The 21,616-nt window shown below is 32.3% G+C and overlaps 6 protein-coding genes and 2 long non-coding RNA genes across 14 annotated transcripts; 3 read left to right on the top strand and 5 right to left on the bottom strand.

The window, feature by feature from the left end:
- Positions 1 to 344: 344 nt before the first annotated feature.
- Positions 345 to 4,049, bottom strand: LOC117235731 (transmembrane protein 181). Of its 3 annotated transcripts, none has more exons than XM_033498041.1 (13): positions 3,765 to 4,049; positions 3,206 to 3,367; positions 3,031 to 3,134; positions 2,790 to 2,939; positions 2,615 to 2,717; positions 2,373 to 2,526; positions 2,199 to 2,279; positions 2,015 to 2,114; positions 1,816 to 1,943; positions 1,583 to 1,732; positions 1,399 to 1,501; positions 1,077 to 1,307; positions 345 to 1,007 (listed from the first exon to the last, which is right to left on the bottom strand). In XM_033498041.1, exons 2-13 carry the CDS (start codon positions 3,352 to 3,354, stop codon positions 874 to 876), a joined length of 1,587 nt encoding a protein of 528 aa, XP_033353932.1. In that variant the 5' UTR covers positions 3,355 to 3,367; positions 3,765 to 4,049; the 3' UTR covers positions 345 to 873. The 3 variants fall into 3 exon arrangements, with proteins under 3 accessions (XP_033353932.1, XP_033353933.1, XP_033353934.1); XM_033498042.1 differs by having other exon boundaries at positions 801 to 1,007; positions 3,206 to 3,335; positions 3,765 to 4,048; XM_033498043.1 differs by having other exon boundaries at positions 801 to 1,007; positions 3,206 to 3,308; positions 3,765 to 4,048.
- LOC117235744 lies at positions 1,941 to 2,564 on the top strand. Its single transcript, XR_004493724.1, has 2 exons — positions 1,941 to 2,289; positions 2,362 to 2,564. It is a non-coding gene; the product is annotated as an uncharacterized LOC117235744 (long non-coding RNA).
- Positions 4,050 to 4,393: 344 nt separating the features above from the next.
- Positions 4,394 to 6,966, bottom strand: LOC117235730 (pre-mRNA-processing factor 17). The gene is made up of 7 exons (XM_033498040.1): positions 6,672 to 6,966; positions 6,292 to 6,508; positions 5,870 to 6,196; positions 5,574 to 5,788; positions 5,228 to 5,491; positions 4,786 to 5,141; positions 4,394 to 4,710 (listed from the first exon to the last, which is right to left on the bottom strand). The coding sequence occupies exons 1-7, from the start codon at positions 6,861 to 6,863 to the stop codon at positions 4,533 to 4,535; spliced, it is 1,749 nt and encodes a 582-aa protein (XP_033353931.1). The 5' UTR covers positions 6,864 to 6,966; the 3' UTR covers positions 4,394 to 4,532.
- Positions 6,818 to 8,733, top strand: LOC117235736 (BRISC and BRCA1-A complex member 1-like). 2 transcript variants are annotated; one of them, XM_033498050.1, is made up of 3 exons: positions 6,818 to 7,009; positions 7,127 to 8,072; positions 8,344 to 8,733. In XM_033498050.1, the coding sequence occupies exon 2, from the start codon at positions 7,212 to 7,214 to the stop codon at positions 8,025 to 8,027; it is 816 nt and encodes a 271-aa protein (XP_033353941.1). In that variant the 5' UTR covers positions 6,818 to 7,009; positions 7,127 to 7,211; the 3' UTR covers positions 8,028 to 8,072; positions 8,344 to 8,733. The 2 variants fall into 2 exon arrangements, with proteins under 2 accessions (XP_033353941.1, XP_033353940.1); XM_033498049.1 differs by lacking the exons at positions 6,818 to 7,009; positions 8,344 to 8,733 and adding an exon at positions 7,026 to 7,061 and having other exon boundaries at positions 7,127 to 8,145.
- Positions 8,415 to 9,238, bottom strand: LOC117235745. Its single transcript, XR_004493725.1, has 2 exons — positions 8,635 to 9,238; positions 8,415 to 8,546 (listed from the first exon to the last, which is right to left on the bottom strand). It is a non-coding gene; the product is annotated as an uncharacterized LOC117235745 (long non-coding RNA).
- A 105-nt stretch (positions 9,239 to 9,343) lies between these two features.
- Positions 9,344 to 13,517, bottom strand: LOC117235727 (laccase-1-like). The gene is made up of 10 exons (XM_033498029.1): positions 13,388 to 13,517; positions 12,324 to 12,613; positions 11,631 to 11,841; positions 11,266 to 11,543; positions 11,055 to 11,178; positions 10,746 to 10,966; positions 10,442 to 10,628; positions 10,109 to 10,321; positions 9,810 to 10,028; positions 9,344 to 9,717 (listed from the first exon to the last, which is right to left on the bottom strand). The coding sequence occupies exons 1-10, from the start codon at positions 13,500 to 13,502 to the stop codon at positions 9,344 to 9,346; spliced, it is 2,232 nt and encodes a 743-aa protein (XP_033353920.1). The 5' UTR covers positions 13,503 to 13,517.
- Positions 13,518 to 16,272: 2,755 nt separating this feature from the next.
- LOC117235734 (SAC3 domain-containing protein 1) lies at positions 16,273 to 18,988 on the top strand. 4 transcript variants are annotated; one of them, XM_033498047.1, is made up of 7 exons: positions 16,273 to 16,419; positions 17,418 to 17,609; positions 17,694 to 17,855; positions 17,941 to 18,189; positions 18,301 to 18,441; positions 18,509 to 18,698; positions 18,774 to 18,988. In XM_033498047.1, exons 2-7 carry the CDS (start codon positions 17,542 to 17,544, stop codon positions 18,846 to 18,848), a joined length of 885 nt encoding a protein of 294 aa, XP_033353938.1. In that variant the 5' UTR covers positions 16,273 to 16,419; positions 17,418 to 17,541; the 3' UTR covers positions 18,849 to 18,988. The 4 variants fall into 4 exon arrangements, with proteins under 4 accessions (XP_033353938.1, XP_033353939.1, XP_033353937.1 ...); XM_033498048.1 differs by having other exon boundaries at positions 16,275 to 16,426; XM_033498046.1 differs by lacking the exon at positions 16,273 to 16,419 and adding an exon at positions 16,700 to 16,975 and having other exon boundaries at positions 17,421 to 17,609.
- On the bottom strand, positions 18,864 to 20,177 carry LOC117235737 (mediator of RNA polymerase II transcription subunit 4). Its single transcript, XM_033498051.1, has 4 exons — positions 20,036 to 20,177; positions 19,535 to 19,941; positions 19,346 to 19,465; positions 18,864 to 19,247 (listed from the first exon to the last, which is right to left on the bottom strand). The coding sequence occupies exons 1-4, from the start codon at positions 20,104 to 20,106 to the stop codon at positions 19,078 to 19,080; spliced, it is 768 nt and encodes a 255-aa protein (XP_033353942.1). The 5' UTR covers positions 20,107 to 20,177; the 3' UTR covers positions 18,864 to 19,077.
- Between the last annotated feature and the right edge of the window lie 1,439 nt (positions 20,178 to 21,616).

The raw sequence follows: 21,616 nt of genomic DNA, 5'->3' as shown, positions 1-21,616 counted from the left end.
CCTACGTAGTAAATACATACATATGTATAACACTTCCGTGTAGCACATTGATTTCCGTTCTTCCCCGTCTTTCAAATTTTGAATCGGTTGATATTAATACGTGTCTTGCTATATTTCTTGTTTTTGCAATGAATTGCTATGTAAAAGAGTATTCTTATAGTAGCTTTTGCAAAAAAGCTAAAAGTTGTGACAATTAAATACGCTAAACTTTTATGTGTTTTATATCAATCGGAGAACATATTTATACAGATAATTTTGATACTTGACAAAAATATAACAAAATAATAGAACAGTTATTCTCTTTTCGACTTATAGTTTAGAATTATAATTGTTAATACACAAAATGTTCTCAATTTATGTTATTCAAGAGTAATTACATACATTATACATTAGTATTAGCGAGCAATAGTGAATACAATAAACCCTTTGTTCTCGCATACGACCAACATTACGGAGACGAAATATACTTTCGTTCGATCGTTTTTTCACGCTTGTTTTCACATGTCACTCGATGCACTTACATCTCTATTATATTTATCATCAGACATTCTAACACAATACAGTTAAGATATCTTATTGATATATTAGTCGATCAAAAATAAGAAAAACATACATAATATCACACGTCAAGTAACAAGTAACTTATAACTAAAATTTTATGCATTGAATGAAAGTATAATACATCTTGTATGTACACAAATACGTGCAAATAACGAATTACATGTTATTAAGTTTCGCTTAGGATAAATTATTCGTTTCCATGTATTTTATTTTACAACATATTTACGATTGCTATTTTTGACATTATGTCGTTACCGCATCCTTTGCTTTAAAAATGCTTCTTCCTCGTTCACAGTAATAAATTTAATTCGATTAATTATTATTATTCACAATTCGTGACGTTCGCGTTAAAGGTCGTCGACTTTCTTCATCTGATCCATATATGACTTCTTCGTCGGAATCGTTGATCATAGAAAACGTGGGGTTGTCCTTAGTTATAGAAGAATCTAATGTCGATTGAATTAATAATACAATGATCTGCTGAAGGAATATTTTATTCTTTTAAAGATACTCACGTTGACCATATACTTGTTGATACGCCGGTGCATATACATAAGCCATCGTATATAGATAAAAATTTAGAAGACCATATAAAGCCATAAATTGCGCGGATGAACGATAATAGGTGGTGAGACGAGAGGCAAAACTGTCTTCGAAAATACCAGCTCCAAATTGTCGCGCTGTCACACAACCACAAACCAACGAAACCACAGCGGCAAGCAGTGTTAAGAAACGTAAACGAAGATCTGAGAAACAACATAGAAATGAAGAAAAACCGAAACAGAATAGAAGAAAGAGAAACAAAGGGGAAAGATAATAAATCATTTGAAATCATACCAAAATACGGCATGGATCTCAATTCGCTGTACGCTCTCAATATTAAAAGAAGAAGATATGCTATGTAAAATCCTCCTACTGTGAAGAAGAACACCTTGAAACCCTATAATCATATAGATCCTTAAGTATCAACTAAAAATGTTGCATGCCAAAGATTTAACTATCAATTATCTTGATAACTTACAAAATAATTTGATGTATCTAGAACATAATTATAAGTGGGGTCTTCTAATTCTGTACAGCGCAACCATGTTGCTAAAATAAACGCGGAACACCATAGTAAACCCACTACCAAAACTTTTGGTAAATAAAACGTAATAAGACGCCTTTCGTTCTATTAAAATGTAAGATTCATAAGTACAAACAATACCATGATTTAAATTCTGCTAGGTCATATCAATTAAAGAAATGTCATACTTGTCTTAAACCATGGTAAACACATAACCAAAACATGAGGACTGCACAAAGGAACGTCGTCTGTAAAATTGCATCTATCATACCAGGTACCCAAGAGTTCACTAAAAACGTCATTGGAAATAATGGATCTATAAAGAAAGTGAAATAAATTAGTTTCTTGAAAATGTGTAAGAACATAAGTTAATTTTTAACATCTTACTATTATACAAAATTAACAAAGGAAGGAGTATAGAGATCCATTTCTGTTCTATTGACCAATCGTGTAATTGGTACTTTCGTAGAGAATGCCCAAACCAGCACTAAAAATTGATAACATTCATATATAGCATAATGTTTCCTTTCAAGTAATATGCGAATATATATTACACAAAATTGTTCTTTACCATAACTCCAAATGCAATTAACAAAAAGATAAATCGAAACCAAATCTCGAACTCCGTAAACGCTGGATTGTAATTCTTGAACTATGAACAGGTAAGAACATTATCAAATGCGATTATTTCGATTCTGAAAAATCTTATAACACAGTCATTTTATTTCATATAGTGCTTACTGACGTAGAATGTGAGATCGCGTATGTTATAGCGTTGGTGGAAGCTCTCGAGCCCATGAAAGTGAACAGTAATAATGTAATAACTGTAATCGAGAAATCCTAGATGAGCAACTACAAGTTCTTCGCACATTTGTCTTTCACATTTTAAGTGTCTGGTTCTATAAAGAGAAAACACACAATAGTAAATATTTAACATTGTATAATCTTGTCAAACAGTGAATTGTGCTATACAGGTTCTAGACGTACCTATTATGGCCAGCTTCTGAGGACAAAACAGGTATGAGTTTATGATCAATGGTGATACCATCTATAGAGATGCTTATTTGAAAACTTTTGTCATATCTTTCATCTGTAAAATTCAAAACATATAATCTCAATTTTATTATTTCTTAAAAATTTCTTCATTTTGTAGTTGTATTACCATCATTATTAGATGTTAATAACTTTGCGATGACCCATAGCTGTTGACTGTACGTAGATAATGGTGGAGTCTTCATCATAAAAGGACCAGTAGCAACTTCACTGCCATTTACATGAGCTCTTTGTTCGCTCGTGGAAGTGATAGGAGGGCCTATATTAATAACAAATCATCATCATAAAAGGAATAACAATGACAAAAGAAAACATATTTTTATAAATTATACCTTCTACTTCTTACTTACCTGCAAGTCCAATAAATACAGCTAATCCAAAACATGCAAAAAAAGCAGCAAACACCATAACAAATTCTCTCTTATGCATAGAATATAGTCGCATTTGAACTGATCTAAAAAATAAAACCATTATTAGTAAACAATATGAACGTACATAATAATTGATAGAAACAGAGGCAAGTACCTTTCGCACCGATCATGATGATAGGCAGGTGCAATGTATTTATTAAATTCACTAAAGAGATCACTGAACTGTGAAAGTACATTTCTAACTCGAAAATTCCATCCTGCAGAAGGGAGATGATACGAGTATCCTAAGCCAGGACCGTCCATTTCTATATTAAACCTATCATATTACGTATATTTTTAAAGACACATTGTCACCTTCCTTAATGATATTTATGCGATTATATATAGAAGGGCACAATGTAATACTCGTTGTAATGTAATGTAATCTCGCGTTGTTTAATGGTAGTCTTAGAGAGGCGAATAAATAGATTTCCTTGGATCGATTCGATTATTCCAATCTTTATATCTTTTTTAATAAAACGAAGAAAACAATCTCGCATCTCATATGACATAGACACAGACACGAAAGCCACGTGTTCGACGAAGATGTTGAAAACATATACATATGTACAATATACTTGAACAATTTAATAAATTTATTCGTATAACTAGAGTTCGTATTGGAAAAAGATATACCTAAATACTTATATATGTAAGTAAAAAGTTACTGTTACCTTCCTATTTAGTAAAGACTCTTGATAGATATTTATACAGTTTCAAGATATTTGCATGAATCGGTTTATCATGTTAGATTTCAATAATTTTGAAGAGAGCATATATGTATGTGTATAGTGTTAAGCGTTCGTAAATCTAACAATTAGATTCAAAGGATCTAATTTGATGAAGATAGTAAACAAATTCGTAACGACGTATGAAACAAAAACGGCGGACATCATGATGCGTATTATTGATTTTTACCACCGCCATGAAATAATAGAATTAGTAATTTATTATTTAAAAAGTATTTAAAATATATTTGTGATGTAGCTTATTTAAGATTTAGCATTTACTTTAAACGGGATTGTAATATTTTCATTTCAACTACTTGTAAAAAAATTAAATAATCGTCAATGAAGTGTATTACCCTTATATGTACACTTACATGTATCACTTGTGTCTAATCAGAAATGTAATCAGGAATTTAACGAAAAAAAGTATGTAATAAAAATTGTTAACTAACGCACAGTAACATCTTTCTCTTAAATATTTAATACGGTGATTTATTATTTAAAAAAATAATATATTTACGTATATTTCGTATCGTATCAAAATTTCATTTTCAATTTCAATTTAAATTTTTTATAATTATGTATTTTTATTAATGGTACGCAATTGAAAATATATGTACAGAGTAAATCTATTTATACATGTTATATAAAATACAAATACAAGAATAAACAGAAAGCACAATAAATTTTGTAAAAACACGGTCTACAATTCTTTTAATCCCAATATTTTATTTTTGCATCCCAACCAGCTGTGGCTAATCTCGAAGGTTCATGAGGATGCCATAATACGTCGATACAAACACCATCATGTGCTTTCCATTTTTTATACAATTTTGTCGTTTTCCAATCCCATATATAACATTTTCCATCCGCATCTCCCGATACAAGGTAACTTAAAATTAGAATAAAGGAATTAAATTGTGCCATGCCAAAAGAATTTTACAGGAATTAATAACAATTTTATTACCTCATGTCAGGAGAAAAATCCAAACCGCACGCATAGCCAGCGACCATGTGTCCCGTAAATGTTTTCTTACGATTCATTTTAAATCTGTTTAATGCAGAAAATATAACAATTTTATTATCCATGCTCTGACACGCCAGCCACTTTTGATTAGGAGAGGGTGTAACTGCTGGCATAGAATGCATAGAAGGATCAGCTATGTATTTCATATCGACCGGTATATCCCATTCCCATACTCTCAGACTTTTATCGTCCGAAGTCGTTACAAATCTTCGATTTTCATCTACGAATGTTATCGTGTTTACAGCTCCCAAATGTCTGTCATATTCTTGTGTTATCTCACCGGAACGTATATCCCACTGTAAAAGGCATGCATAATTTATTATCTATGAAACTGACATTTATAAAATCCCTCAAACATCAGAATATAATGTTTATAACTTACACAGATAATCTTTTTGTCACTAGTCCCTGCTACGAACAAATGTTGCTTATCTGGATCAGGATTAAATTTCACACAGTATGGAATTTTTCTGCTTGTAAATCGACTTACGCAAGCACCAGTTTCTGTATCCCACAATTTTACATAACGGTCATATCCAGCAGACAAAAATCTTTTCCCATCATTATCAAAGCTTATGTCTCTTACAGCTTGACGATGACCATAATAAGTTCGGATACATCTTCTGTCTTTATAAACTTCCCACAACTATAATTAATACCATACAAACAACATTACAACTTGACATTTGTTTTTCATATTACTTTTCACAGGAAGTTCGAATACATACCTTCACCCTACAATCCATACTACTAGAAAGTAACAAATGCGCAGTATGTGGGAACCATCTGATCTGTGAAATACCTTTGGTATGTCCCTCCCAAGTATGAATTTGTGCTTTTGGTAAGAAACATCTGTCAGGTGGTGACTCTGACCTCAAATTCACCCCAACATCCTGTGGCGCGTGTAAAAATGATCTACCCTGATAATCCACACTATCTTTAACTAAAAAGAGTTTAATCATAATTACAAAATTTCTCTCGTTATTCAAATAATTTACATATTTAAAAGTTATCACGATAGTACTATGTAATACTGTTTTTTCTTCAAGCGGTTTTTCCTCTGTTGGTTTTCCCCTTCTGTTTCTTTTCGCTAATATTTCTTCTAATTCTGCAGCTTCTTCCTCAGTTGGTTTGATAATTCGTTTTTCATCCACATATCCACCCCATGGACCCAAGAATCCTTCAATATCTGCAGGATCATCATTTCTGTGACGTTTTCTTTTGTCAGAAGCCCTTAATGTTGTATTTTCAAATACAGTTTTACCACCAGATTCTTCAGCTGCATCTTTTGCACCAATAATTGTTTTACCCTCGTCTGCACTACCATCTACAGTCGGATCTAGTGCATATCCTATAAAATACATTTGCAAAAACCTATAATCGTATTGCAATGCATGGTTCCTTTTAAGATTTCTACCATTACGCTATTATTATTATAATACATACCGTAACTGGCAAATGTTCTTCTTTGATTTTCAAATTGAAATTCACTTATATGAGCTTTCTCTACATATCCAGAAAGCATATTTTTTACAGCACGTTGCTGTTGCGTTTTAAATGGATTTTCTGGACCAACATCCGGCGCAAAAAGTTCTTCATATTTAGGGTTGTGCATTATTTCTTTCACAGTTGAATCTACATGATTCATACATAACTCAGTTCCCTGTATTATAACGATTATAACAAGTATTAATTACTGTACTATTTAAGAGAATAATTTCAAAATTGTTTGTAATTTTAAATAATCCTTGGTTGAATCAATGCAACATAAAACTAATTTTTAACCTATGTGAATTAATGAAAAAAATTTATCAACGAATATTCACCGTTGGTATTACTTCTGGTGCAGAACAAATTTGCATATTTATAGATGCAGTCAAATTTCCTGCAGAAATAGAATTAACGACAGAAACGTTGGTAGAATCAACAATACAGTTAACCTCCCTCTTTTTAATTTCACTCTCATTTTCAGGTTCACTGTTATCATCACTACTACCATAATCTTTCAAAGCAAGCATATTGTATCGAGAAACTTTCGTGTTGTGCTATATGCTTAAAGTCAATCAGAAGCACTGTGAAACGAAACAATTGTTTACGAGGAAAAGACCAATTGTATTTTATTCGCTTTCATATTCTTGTTTGCATGCAACAATGTCAGACATATGTAAGTTAACTGGCCGATGAGATTTATGTATCACACGAAAACGTTATAAACAGTAAACACATACATACAAATACATATACACATATCAATAATTTATACGAATTACTGTTGTAATAGGTAAACAATGCATAGAAAACGACCTACAAATGATATTAACTTGTTAACAAAATTCTCGGAGATGCTAACCTACATCCAGTAGAAAATGAGTAACACTGGCAGCGCTTCGTGTTTTATTCCGGATCTCAAGTCATCATACTCCGATGAAGATAACACGTTGGTGCGAAATTTGTCAGGAATGAATTTACCTGAGAAAATTCTATTCGTAATCGATACGACAAGGGAGAGAAATTGTACTCCTTTTAAACTTTCTACAGGAGCTAGCTATATGCCTCTGTTTATGATAAAACGAACTATTGAAAATTTTATTTACATTAAATCTATCATTCAACATAGTCATGAATATGCATTAATGATTTTGAATTCTCACAGCTCTCAATGGATATGCGATTTTACCAATAACACCAACAGCATTGTTAATCACTTGAATCTTATTAATGATGATCTTCTAGAAGAAGATAAAAAATCATACGATTTTGGGCAAATGTTTGATGAAATACAACGAAACTTACCTCTACCAACAAAAGAACATGACACAGCTGTTCCAGCATTTGTTGTCAGAGTAATTTTAGTGTATTCACGCTCCAACAGTGTACCAAAATTTCATATTGATAAAAAACCTTTAGATACTCTTACAAGAAATCCATATTTTTTTATAGACGTATTGTATGTACATGAACCACCTTGCTCAGAAAATTTATGCGAAGAAGTTTATTCTGAAATAGCAAAATTGGATACAACAAATTTTTCATACATATTAGAAGTAGGAAGGAACGCAGCAAAATTGCATGACAGTATGGCTAAACTACTAGCACATCCCCTACAAAGGCCACCTCAAAAAGATGTATGTTATGCAATTTGTCCATCTCCTGGTTCTCAAGAAACATGTAATAATATTTAACTGTATAACTTCTGTCTTCTGAAAATTGTTAAAAGGAACATTAATGTAAGTTTAAAAAATATAATCATTGACAATACATGCAATAAATAAAGCTTTGAAGCTTAAGAAACCTCTCGTACTCTTGATATTGTTACATGCTATATATACGCGATCAATATAAGCTTTTTGTTCATCGTTTTTTTGTTGATCACGTCATAAATTCTTTTTCCTTACATTGATAAAATTCAAAAATGATGTTAAAGTAGCTTACATGTGAATTTACATACATACATTTGTAATACGTCGACTATGTTTACACATAAAAACTTTTCAACAGATTGTCACGCACGAAATATTACGACAAGGGATGGATAAAACAACATTTTTTGATTTATCATAAATTTTATATCAAACTTTATAATCATTTACAAAACAATGTAACATAACATGAGAATATTCATCAACCATTCGCTCGCACGTATTATTAAATGTAAAAACAAGAAGTAAGTTAGCTACATACTTACTACAAGTAATGTTTCTCTGCAATTAACAGTATTTAATCTTTAATAGATATGCTTATAATATTTATATCACAGCGTAGAAATACTCAATAAATAGAACTACTTACAATTGAAAGTAGATTAGAACACAAATGGACGTTTCTCCTGTTTAACATTTCCTTTTTGTTACAATACTAAGTAATAAAATACGTATAATGTGTATTCAACTTCATTTAATATCGCAGTTTGCATTTAATAATACAGGTTGTCCTTTTTAACTGGAACCAGTGTGATATCATATAAAGAACTGAAGATATATATATACATATATGAATGTTGTTACAAATCTTTGGTTTGATTTGAAAGAGGATTGATTATGTGTCATATAAATAAATAGCTTTTCTGTAAGTGAAGTAATTCCTTTAAATGAAACGCTATATTTATGTATGTGACAATATTTACTGAAACGAATGAAACGATATGCAATTGCCGTTGACAATGAACGTGAAATATCTTTAAAAAGAGATACATACGATTCATGGGGAATAGTTATCTATATCAGATAATGCATTTTAATGTATGTACTTTGTAATATATTATCTCGATATCAGATTATTCTTGTAAGGACAGTTCTTTAATGTCTTCAGCTTGTTATACGATATTCTACCGTTTTCCGTTAAAACATATACCCTGCATATCAAATATTACTTGGTAACACGATTGTTTGGCGAAGTTAACATCTCACATGAGAGAATGTTACATATCACTTGTGTATCACTTATTTAGCTGTAATGGGAAGATTAATACAGTATATATATTTACAAACGACCTCCGTTTTTACACAATCTTATAGACTACAGCGATAAAAGAAGAACAAGAAATCAAGAAATACGGAATAACTGAGATGCTAGCCGAAGATGAGATATGTAACGTTTTTAGAATTTGCGGTAACACCTTTATGTATTGCTGTATACTGTTTTCAATCATTTTATCCAGTGTCGTGCTTGAATTTTCTATTACGGAATTTTCCGCAGTGTTTAATAAAATGTTGGCGGCATCTGGTTTAAATCGTATATCTTCAGGTTGCCAATTACCGCACAAAGGAAAATTATTTGGTACTGGCAACATATCTTTGTGTTCGCCAACTTTAAAAATCAAGGACATTCCGACTTCCGCGTGAAACTCAATGTGACAGTGAAACAACCAATAGCCTAAAATTGATAAAAATGACCATAATATAAAATTTGTAAAGATATCGAACGAACGTATAGTATACTGTGCTCTGATTATCTGTCAGAAATACCTGGGTTGTTCGCATGAAATCGTACAATGGTATAACCACCATCCGGCACTGTTACAGTGTCTTTTAACGGAGCACGGTCAAGATTTCGTTGTATCGCTCCCTTTTTATCCAATGCTTTTATTTGGTCAACGGTGACGTTTTTGCCGACTCTCTGCATTGCAATCACGCGAAATTGATAGCCATGAAGGTGGAATGGATGATTCGCGTCATAAGCAAAACCTAAAAAATAAATAATGAAAAATCAAGCAATTTCAATCGTGTGATTTTTATGGATAGATAATATAAAATAATTTCCAAACCTTCATCCACTAAAACTACTTCCACCACACTACCAAGATCTACTCGGAGCACGTGAGTGCAAGCACAATAATCTTGCACACAATGTTTAACAGTACTCGCATTACAAAATTGATCTGAATCAATGAAATCTCTTTGAGATAACAAAGGCATGGAAGGTAATTTCATTGATATATGGTTTAATTGAGGAGTGAGCACTCGCTTTGTATCCTTTACTAGAAATTGCATCAAGCAGACAAGAAATTTATCAAATGTTACTTACATATATGTCTTATGTTATACATATACATATATTGTATATCTATTACATCTTTGGTCAATATGGGCGGTATTACCTTGATTAAATCCATAAAGGTTGTTCCTATGAAAATGAGGATTATCTTTTTTGTAAAAGTCATAGGACACATAAAATTGATAATCAGGAGGTGCAGTATTAGATTTGTCATTTTTGTCCATAGCTTTTAACAGTGGTATACTGATACTTTTATCAGTTTCTGTACCCTCGTTTAAAGCATTTACTCGCTGAAAGAAAAACACATTTGTTATATGTACATCTTATTGTATTTCACATGTCTACATTCGTATAAATATAGATATATGATAAATTGAAAAATTCGAGCAGAGTACACATAAACACACCTGACCCATAGAATCGTTGGATTCGCGTTCGTACGCAACCACACCCTTTGGATCTTTCTTGGCCGCACCTTCGTATCGTAATATAGCAACCTGATGGGCTTTGGTAAATCTTTCGTCACAATCCATTAATCCGCGAAGTCGTATCCAATAGTTGTCCACGTTTTGATCAGTTTCAATGACAAAGTCGAATCTTTCGCCAGCGTAGCTTATCAAAGATCCCGCTAGAATTATAAATTCTGCGTTAAGAAATCCCTTTCCTTATCATTTTCTTTCTCCCTCTTTTTTGCTTCCTTTTATACTTGTACGTACCTTCGACAGGTTCGATATCACGTCCATCTGAACTAATTACACGTATAGTATGATTGTCGATTGATAATTCGATCGGGCAATTAAGAAATTCGGCGTTGATAAGCCTAAATCTGTATCTAGCATTCTGTAAATGTAAATGTAAATTAAAAGAGACGTGATAATTGTAAATCTCCAGCAGAAATTATTTGTTTATCTGCCTGTTTAAGGTTACCTGTTTAACGGTAAATGTTGCAGTTGGCATTATAGCAGATATATTCTTTCCGTGTCGATTAACTACGAAACGACCTAAACCATTAACCAATATATTGGGTGGTTTATTATCTCCTCCTGCATGATGATGACTTAAAAATTTATCAATTCCTAATTCGTGAGTCCAATCTGAGATCAGGATAGTATGTTCGTCGATATCGTACAAGATTTTATGCCAATTCACTTTCGGTGGTGTACGTACGATTAATGCACCGTATACTCCGTCACCTCGTTGGAAGCCTAAAAATTCGGATTTTCATTAAAAACGGTTGACCGATTTGCCAAACAAACGAGAAATGGAACGTTTAATTGGTAATGCTCTCGCACCTAAATGAGAATGCCAAAAATGCGTGCCTGCTTCTGTGGCAATGTAATCATAACGAAAAGTTGAACCTGGCGAAATCGGACATTGAGATACGTAGGGTACACCATCCATGTACGGCGTTTTAACATGATGTTGACCATGCCAATGCATTGTCGTACTCTCAGAATGCAATAAATTTATTACATCGACTATTATCCTGTCACCTTGGCACACCTACGACGGAGTAGATAATTTACTCATTAATAAATAAATAGATTCTAATTTAGCTATGTCTACTACGTATGTAACTACGTATGTATATGAATATCAGTTAGAGTTAGGATATTACGGAGTATGAATTTTCTTCGAATATGCCAATATCCGTAACTAAATATGAATTTAAATCATTTCTATCAGGCAATGGTTACATATGTTATATATGTATGTTATATACCATGTCGTTGAACATTGTAAAGACTATAGATTATATATAGATCAATACATGTACTTTTGTGATAATTAATAACAATAAATAACAAAGTAAACCAATTATTAGAACACGTATACACGGTTGTCATCGGGAGAGAAAAAGAAAAGGAAGACCAAAGTCATTAAAAAAATCAATTTTGATTTTTAGTATTTTACACGTCCCGGTATCAGTTTCAATCGACGGATTTATAACACGCGTTATTCGGTTGTATATCGTACATACATACCTCGATAGGCGGCCCAGGCATTTGTCGGTTTATTACCAAAATCGATCTTTGAATACCGTCTGCCGGAATACAATGTTCACGAAAGCAATCCGTGACATTGAATGGGCAATCGTAGCACGCTTTGCTCATTGTATAATAAGCTTCTAATCTAAAGACGTAACGACATTCCATCGGTGGATCATCGTCTTTGCAATTTCGCCGACAAGGATGTTTCGTCCAGTCTAATTCATCCGCTATCTCCGGGTCAATGTCTCCGAATTCAAAATCATTGCGCAACGTTATAATAGTTTCTAAAGAAATAAAGGATTATCCAATAATAAAAATTGTACTAGTACTTTCAAGTAGAAAGGTATTCGTGGTTCGTTAATCGATAGACGTATAAAAAAATGTTTTTAAAAATTGAAAAAAAGAAATTAATAATTTCTTAAAAAAAGAACGAACTCATTTTTTATAACCTTTGTTTCTAGACCAATAATGAAAATTTAAACAACACGTTTTGAAGATTTATTTTTTGGCAGTTATATATATGGTGAAAATTTCATTGAAATTGATTAACGCTGTTATGAGGTACAAACATGTACAAGTAAAAAAAAAAAAAAATGATAAAAATGGTGGTTTTTCATGACTTTCGACTTAAAATCGAAAGATTCTTACATCTTTCGATGCCTATCGCTTATTTCCGTATCAATTGATTTCGATAAAATTTTCAACATGTATATGTATAACGGGCATAAATCTTCAAACTATGTTGTTTAAAATTTTATTATAGGACCAGATAAAAAAGTTATAAAAAATAAACTTTACTTTTCTCTTCGTGATTCCAATTGACTGCAATTTTTTCGAAATCTTTTTTATACATCATCTAGTAAAGCAATCCGTCTAATCTCTCGGAAAAAAACACCAAATAGTTTGGTTCAATTTTGAAAAAGTTATTCTATTTTAAAGTATATACTGTATATGCTGTAGAAAATTAGAACTCTTCCCTGTTTGCGTGGAAATCGATGCGAATAACTAATGTCAACTAATTGACTTCTTTTATGATGTATGTATTTGTTTTCACTTACCCGAAAGAAAGCAGCGAAGCAGTAAAAAAAACTCTATCAAAAATAATGTCACTTTTTGATGCGTCATCTTCGGCACGATCTGCGAATTTACAGAGTTGCCCGATATTACGGGCATACGAAATGAATATTCGCACGATTTACAATTATCCGATAGTGTTGCACTTTACCGGCAAAAGAAATTGCACAAACATCGCGAACAGACAGTGCATTCAATATTGAGATTGACAACGAACGAATAGAGGGAACAAATGCAATACATTTCACTTTATCTTATCTAATCTAAATATCATAAGTGTTTTAAATTTCGACAAACCAAATAGTTAACGAGGAATGATTTCGTATCATGCATATTATGTACGCGAAGTGGATACCAGTTTTAGATGTTTAATAACAAAGTAACAACAACTTGATCGGACAAATGACAATCTGTATTGTTAATTGTTAATGTCTTGTTAATTTTTGATAATCTGCATAATAAATCATATACTTTAAAATCTCAAAATCAATATATGTATGTGAAATGTAGACACACACATATACCGCATTATATAAGGTTGTTGTCGGTACTTTCCGATCGTTTTTTATACATTTCGATATCCATATGCACTTCTTACATGAAAAAGCATAAACTTACGTCAAACAGTATTCCCTTCAAGCTGCTGATCAAATGTGATTATCCGACAATTTGTCTTTACGATTGACCGAGAATAGCCGTCAACGAATCTTTTTCTTTTAATGTTTCGTTGCAACAATATGCGGACATAATATTATGTGTCGTTTATCGCATAGAAAAAGGGAGAAAGAAAGAGAAATAGAAAGAAAAAGAAAGCAAAGCATAAGTTTAATGATCTAACAGATCTAACAGTTTTACGATAACGTCGATCTCCTATTCGCGTCTGCTCGTCTCAATACGTATGCGGCTGTGTAAAATCAACGGTGTTTTAAGAAAGACTGGATGAATGCAGCGATGCTCGTTTCTCTATACAAGGATTTCCTGGAGGTCACGCGTACCCCACGATTTACCAACGGTCCTCTTACTTTACCCGATTAACGTGTGTCTACATCACGATGTAGACGTCAACGGTTTCGTGTTATTTCCTCTTGTAATTGTTCGTCCCCTGTGAGGAAACATCGCGGGAATTTCCATCGATATTCTTGAAAGAAATATTCTGGCGTATCGATGATACATTATCGAGTAAACTTCCCTTCTTGATGTACCTACAGTGCTATACAATGCTGCTGTAAATCAAGTTTAAGTACGAATGGATGAACAGAATATTCATGAAACAGATAATTCTTAATGATATTTGCTGTGATATTATAATCAGATTACATAACTGTATTGTTTTATCTTATTAAAACGATAACGAAGCCCATTTATCTGACACTCCAAAAATGATCTTGTTCATCAGATGAAATAAAGCCAGATTGCCCCGGAAAGAACTGTATACGTACTAAACTGCATTTTTCTATATATGCAAATAAAGTAGAGAATAAACACTTTGAAGAATTCGCTTACTTGTTTGTTACTTAGTATGTTACTTGTAGTAGTTAGTTACTTGTATGTTACAACTAGTAATATATATATGTAATTAGTAACGGAATTATTATTTGAATTTTTATGAGAAAACTAAACGACAAAGATTCTCTGTGAAGCGAATGCGTTTCAAAGTGATTTTTTTTAAATCTGCGAGTTTCTCAATAAATATGAATGAAAAAAAACGAAATTTAAAAATTTGACAAATTTTTAGATAGAAAATGATTCGCGCTTATCATAAAATCGCCCTTGATACATAAGACAACACGATAAAAGATTTCATTTTACAGTCAGAATAAGGATCACTTTCTATACCTATACATATATAATTGCTCATATCATACTGCACATATCGCACAACAATTTAAGATAACGAGTGTCTTTTTACATGAAAGACTGCAACGTATAACCTGAAGTATCAATCGTTGAACGATTTAATCATCATTCGTTTTTAACATACCTACATAGCGAAACTTTAGAGTTGAGTATGAATTTTTTCGAAGAATCTGGCGATCGAACGCGGACATGCGTCACGGTTTTCCCATCAAAATTACACGTGACATACATATACATATGCATAAATGTATAAAATCGTTTATCCCTTCTCAACCTTTATCGCATATAAATAGAAATAGCAATGATTTAGTAACGGCGACGATGACGATCGACTTAAATGACAATGACAGTTATAATTTTTATGAAAAATTTCTCACGTAATGTCCAATTCCAAGTATGGATACATATAAATAGATATATAATACAGCTAAAGATACAATCGATATGCTTATGGAACGGCAACATTAATAATCGTATAAAGGAAATATTAATGGATATTTCTATGATTAGATCGACGCAAGATGATTTTTCCTACGAACGTTTAAACGTTTTTGTTTGGACAAAAGCAGGAATTGAAATTGAAACGCGACGACAATATCAGGTACTCATAATCAAAATGTAAAACATTTGAGCATTTTTATTGCGCAATTATTACATTTCTCGAAAAATGAGCTCGAAAGAAGGTCGAACATTACAAACATGTAATGAATAAAGTATATACATATGTATATAATGATTTCGTTGGAAGCATCGTAAAGGAAAGCATCGGAAAAGAATTTGTTGCCTCAACCAGGAAATGAGACCAAGTGACTACAAAATTATGTTGAGGATCAAACGCGATTTTGACGTGGTCGTTTCCTTTTATCGTTCCACGCGAAAATTTCAAGAAAATTCGATGATATCGAATACATGCATTTACCGCGTAATGTCGTCGTTGATTATCACCGGCATAGATCAGTTTAGTCAATCTAGACTATAGATTCTGGATTATTATCATTGTTTTAAGGTAGAGAAATATAGTATAATTAACTTTGTTTTAGTTTTATTAATATTTACAATGAAGACAAAGAAGAAGAAGAAAGAGAAGAGAAAGTTTACGCAAGAACGTTAACCTTCGTGTAATAACGGTGATGTCGATAAAGTGACTACGCAATAGCAGGTGTATCGTGCGTAATCCACAAGGACGTTTTCCTCGATCATTCTTAATACGTTCTCATTTTAAATTCCATCATTTAAGATGCGCATATGTATACGAGACTTTCTTATTTCAGAATAAGGAAATAAATTTATAAAAAAACAACCATCATGCGATTATTTCAATTCCACTTGTAATTTGTACTATAAGAAAAATTGTATTACATATATAACTATTTGATAACCGATGCATACATAAATATATGTGTATACCATGTAGGATCTTATTTATAGAGTACGTCAACCAACGTCTACGGTAACGCAACTCGTTTTTACGAATTTTACGATTCTCATACGCTACAATTAATCGCGTTGTATTACGTGCCGCTCGTCAGAAAACGCTGTAAATGTTTTAGCGGAATTGATCAAGGGATAACTGACATAACCTTTTTAGGTACATGCATACATATGCGAAACGCGATAGTCACGATAAGCATTCATTTCTAAGGGATTTTCTTTAAAATGACCGAATTTATACAAGGAACGTGTTTGTTAATGTGTCCAGACAAAGAACGTTGGATGTAAGTTATACGTGTGCCAATTATATTCTATCATGTATTCGATCATACACGATTGCGAAATCAAAACAAATCTTGACGAAAATTTTCTTGTAAATTGTTGTTTATAATTTATACATCAATATCTTTTTGTGGTAGTTTAACGGTGACTATCTCTCTTGCATCCGTTTACTTTTCTATTGTTGATAAAAATTTTTGCATTAAATAGATGTAAATTATATTTGAATGAACAATTTATGATACTACATAATTTTTCATTTTATCACAAATAAAGGTTATCATTTCATTTCATTTCATTTCATTTTGAATGCTTGAAAGAAAAGACTTAATTAATTATAAAGAATCGTACACAATTATTTTATTTTCATCGTATACAAATGTGAATACAAATTTAAATTATGCTAAGAATAAATCTTTAATAATTCGTAACACAACATACTTATAGTAGAGAAAAGGAGGGTTTACTACACAAGTTTGAGATCAATGAAAATACGAAGGGAGCAAAATTGCCGAAGGCAGATCCAGCAAAAACGATAAAATGCTTTAGCCGTCCAGCAGCAGGATTAGATATGACAGATATGAAACAATTACGTCCAGCACCAGTCTTATTATCAACGATTCGATATTTGTTTACCAAGTATTTACTCATACGAGTGAAAGCAAGTTAAATAAATTTATGGACATCAATGTACATATACATACGTATGTAAATTCATTTCAGGATAGCTACGCGAAACGATGTTGATTGGGTAGTAGTATATGATTTTATTTTTGATCGTATCAGATCCATCAGGCAAGATGCTGCAATTCAAAGGATAGATGCCCCAACGAACATTCGGTTGTTGGAATTCATAGTTCGATTTTTGGTTTATTCTGAGCAGAGGTACGATATATCGTATTTTTTAATGTAAATTTGGAGATTGTACAGTGTTAACAGTAGTAGAATGGATGCGGAGGAACAATTGCAGATTATGCGAGCGAAGTATTTCCGAATTTAATGCAAAAATCAATGAGCAACACCTCGCCGAATGTATAATGCGTTTGTTAAACTTATACGACGAGTTTGAAGATAAAAAAAATTCTCTGGAACTTAATAGCGATATGAAAAAATTAATGTTAAACGATGATCGTCCACAAATGGAAGCATTATACATTCTTTTGCACATGGGTAACACGGAAGCTTTGATGAGAGGATTACAACTTCCTCCCGATTTACGGTACGAACAAAACAGAATAAATGATATATGTTCACAATTCATATGTTCAAATACAAATACATATTTCATGTCTGAATAATGATTCTCGTCGCTATTTATCATTTTTCGTAGAAAATCTCCAAATGTACAATTATCCATAAAAATATCATTCGCTTGGTATTTAAAAAATTATGTGCGCGTCTGTTCTTTAATTCCACAACTTCCTCCGTTACTTATTTGCGCAGCCATGGCGGGCATACAAAAATTAAGAAGGTATGCATATACGTCCAAATTTCGACAGGCAAAATTTCCATTAACGTGCGATTGTAAAATGTTACAGGATGGCATTGAAAATCATGAGCTCAGGATACAACAATAAAGTTTTCACGTTTCCAGGAATTAAATTGCAACAACTTTTACTATATAAAGATATAGATAAAATTCGAGCAGATTGTGAGCTGTTGGGTCTTACATTCGTCAATCAAAATATTTTATTTCAAAAAGCGAATTTCAAAGATGAAGTGCAACTGGTAAGCAGAAGAAATTGATGAGGTATTATAATCTCTAGAAAGAACGGAAAAAGCCATTATCATTTGCTATTTCAGACACATCCAGAGATGTATTACACAGATCAATCCTTACACAGTGTTTTGCCAAGTGTTTTACTTGAATCTATGTAATAAATGTATAAAAGGTATAATGATAATTTATATTGTTACATCCTCATCGCTTCATTTTATCAGGGATTAATAAATGTATCAAACTAATAATGAAGAATCTCTATTAATCCCTAATAAATCTAGTATCTCGTTGTAAAATACTTGTTTGGACGTTCATATGCATACAATTTGCTTAAAATCATACTGAATCCATAAAACAGTTTACTCAAACTCTACAAAAAATCAATATTCACTGAGAATCACTAGATGAGCTACTTGAAGAGTCTGTGGACATAACTTCAACATCTTCTGTTTCCTGCTTATGGGTATTCATGGCAACGCTTCCTTGTCCACTCACAGACATATGAATTTCACCCGACGAATGCCATGCAAATTGATTAGCTTGCGATACAGGTGGTTCTGAAATAATCATTATTCCATTCGGAACGAAATGAGTTTAAATGTACCAGTATATGTATATGCAAACACATACACAAAGTAAATTCCTACAAACGTACCACCTACTGGATGTCCAGGTCTATGCAAATCTGATGATATTCCAGGATGAGTACCTGGCATCTGACCATTTAAAGGAAGATCACTTAACCTTCCAAGATAACCTAATCTCATTTCAATATCTGTAACAATACATATAATTTTCATGACTTACAAAGAAATGATAGGAATGCAACAAATAAATAATATACCAGTAGGATAAGGTCTTCTAGGGTCCCCTTGTTGCCAGGTAAGTGGAGCACATATAGCATTTGACGCACTTATTCTATGTGCATATTTAATTAATTCTTCAGATGGTACAGGTCTCTTATTAGCGCGGGCAATGGATTGTAATTTTTGTTTAGCTTGATAAATTGCAGTGGCTAAAATTTGTTCTGCCTCTTTTAATTGTCGCTGCAATTGTTGAATATCTTGGTCTTGTCTCTCAACTTCGGCTTTTAAAGCTTCCATTTTCAGGTTAATTTTTGCTTGCTCGGCCGCTCGTTTTAGAATTGCTTTCAATTCGTTGTCCTTAGCAATTAACAATTCTGTTAGTTGAGAGTGTTCTTCGTTTGACAGTTTCAATGGTTTTTGAACTATCGTATTTTCTATCATTTCTCTAGGATAATAAAAACGGCAATAAAAGGACAAAATTAAACACAATTTATTGAAACATGTTTATTTTAAATATTTGTAGCAAATTTAAATCGTACTTCGCTATCAACTCGATGTCATCGACGATAGACAATAGAACCTCTTTCGTACTTTTACTGGTCGATGTCATGACGTTCTACACTGTCAATGATCGAAATCATTCGATTCGAAAGATGCCTACAAAATTGTCTACTCGAAAAGTGATCCTTATACCATAAACATCTTTCTAAACTTTGAATTATTAACCTCACTAGTTTAACACCATATTAACTTTACATTCTTCTTTCCTTTTTGTGTTAAAACACAAATTACAATACTTAGTAGGAGCGACGTTACGATCGCCTAATCACAGCTCCACACCGCGGTATAATATATAAGGCTCTGGTGATTAGTGATTATTTCCTGTTAGTTCTCTGGTATCCATTACATTGCATCAAATTAGAAAAGATATGGAGGTGTGATAAAATAACAAATAGCAAAATATGAATATATGGTGAAATATGAATATGAATATATGAATATATGAATGATAAAATAGAGAGCTTTCTTAACTTAAAGTTGGTGCGGTGTGCTTCTTTGGCTTGAAGTTGGTATAGAGTAGCTCTGAAGTCTACTACAAATGCAGCCACTTTAAGGTTCTGTATTATTAATATCATTAATGCACACACGTACATGCCTTTCTGACAATGATGTCTCTAGCGACAATCAGAGGAACTACCAACTAATAATAATTTAAATAGTAGATCTGCTCATGATCCTAATCTAAACAAGCGTGTCATTTTTAATTCATATTCTTCTGTCAAAATTGATTTGTTACAACAATTAGAGAATATAACTAATTGGTTTGTAATGACACCTTCTGGATCAAAATCTCCGCCTTGTTTCTTAGCATTGCGACAATCAGTAAATGTCACCGCATAGCTTTGGCATGATTTAAAAAGGGAAGATGTAATATCTTTTATGACTTCCTGCTTAAACACAGATGTTTTAAAAAAATTATTTTTAATTCTTAGAATAAACAATGGCGCTTACGATGCCAATCCTTTTGTAAAAGTAGTGCGCCTTGTCATCAGGAAGAATATGATGTTGAATTTGAATACTAATCCTTATAACAGTAATTGTCAACTTGATTCTGATGCAACTTTATTAAAAGAGGATGTATTGTTCCAATTTACAACCTCCACATCAGACGATGTTCCATTAAACAAAATAAAAAAAGGGAATATTAGTGCGGAAAGTGAAAATATACAATTAGAAATTGACAATAAATTAGCAGCATTGTCTACGTCAATATGCTCTTTAGAGACGTGTGCCATTGAATATCTTGCCGAGAGCATTGAAAAAAGAAAAAATCGGAAAAATCTAAATGTGATAGATTTTTTAATTATCTTGTTGATAAAAGTAGGAAATTTTTGCGTGATGAACAAAGACCTTTCGCGACTTCTACTTTATTATTCTTTTTTATTCGTTGTCCTTTGTTCTGCGAACTGCAAACGTAAAATGTGAGATTGTACTCGGTACTTGTACGAGAAAGTACTAATAAAGGCATAAGCAAACATAATATGTATACAACATTCAAAGAATATTGTAAGAATAGTGCAATAAAATATCAATAGAAAATGCTAAAAAACTAATAAATT

The sequence above is a fragment of the Bombus vosnesenskii genome, unplaced genomic scaffold, assembly GCF_011952255.1.
Source record: "Bombus vosnesenskii isolate JDL3184/JDL3185 unplaced genomic scaffold, Bvos_JDL3184-5_v1.1 scf7180000013319, whole genome shotgun sequence".
In the NCBI taxonomy this organism is placed as follows: domain Eukaryota; kingdom Metazoa; phylum Arthropoda; class Insecta; order Hymenoptera; family Apidae; genus Bombus; species Bombus vosnesenskii.
This window is presented reverse-complemented; position numbering and strand designations above follow the sequence as displayed.

Coding starts and splice junctions, on each gene's coding strand:
- LOC117235731 (XM_033498041.1), bottom strand. CDS start 3,354: ATGGACGGTCCTGGCTTAGGATACTCGTATCATCTCCCTTCTGCAGGA. Junction 2,527..2,614: donor TCAGAAGCTGGCCATAATAG/GTACGTCTAGAA, acceptor TTCTCTTTATAG/AACCAGACACTTAAAATGTG. Junction 2,115..2,198: donor TAATTGCATTTGGAGTTATG/GTAAAGAACAAT, acceptor ATCAATTTTTAG/TGCTGGTTTGGGCATTCTCT.
- LOC117235730 (XM_033498040.1), bottom strand. CDS start 6,863: ATGCTTGCTTTGAAAGATTATGGTAGTAGTGATGATAACAGTGAACCT. Junction 5,789..5,869: donor AGAAAAAACAGTATTACATA/GTACTATCGTGA, acceptor AACTCTTTTTAG/TTAAAGATAGTGTGGATTAT. Junction 5,142..5,227: donor GTGACAAAAAGATTATCTGT/GTAAGTTATAAA, acceptor TGCCTTTTACAG/TGGGATATACGTTCCGGTGA.
- LOC117235736 (XM_033498050.1), top strand. CDS start 7,212: ATGAGTAACACTGGCAGCGCTTCGTGTTTTATTCCGGATCTCAAGTCA.
- LOC117235727 (XM_033498029.1), bottom strand. CDS start 13,502: ATGCCCGTAATATCGGGCAACTCTGTAAATTCGCAGATCGTGCCGAAG. Junction 11,842..12,323: donor TGCCTGGGCCGCCTATCGAG/GTATGTATGTAC, acceptor ACTCCGTCGTAG/GTGTGCCAAGGTGACAGGAT. Junction 10,629..10,745: donor CCAACGATTCTATGGGTCAG/GTGTGTTTATGT, acceptor TTTTTCTTTCAG/CGAGTAAATGCTTTAAACGA.
- LOC117235734 (XM_033498045.1), top strand. CDS start 16,917: ATGACCGAATTTATACAAGGAACGTGTTTGTTAATGTGTCCAGACAAA. Junction 17,856..17,940: donor TTGGTTTATTCTGAGCAGAG/GTACGATATATC, acceptor GAACAATTGCAG/ATTATGCGAGCGAAGTATTT. Junction 18,190..18,300: donor CAACTTCCTCCCGATTTACG/GTACGAACAAAA, acceptor CATTTTTCGTAG/AAAATCTCCAAATGTACAAT.
- LOC117235737 (XM_033498051.1), bottom strand. CDS start 20,106: ATGACATCGACCAGTAAAAGTACGAAAGAGGTTCTATTGTCTATCGTC. Junction 19,942..20,035: donor GACATCGAGTTGATAGCGAA/GTACGATTTAAA, acceptor TTATTATCCTAG/AGAAATGATAGAAAATACGA. Junction 19,248..19,345: donor ACCTGGACATCCAGTAGGTG/GTACGTTTGTAG, acceptor TGATTATTTCAG/AACCACCTGTATCGCAAGCT.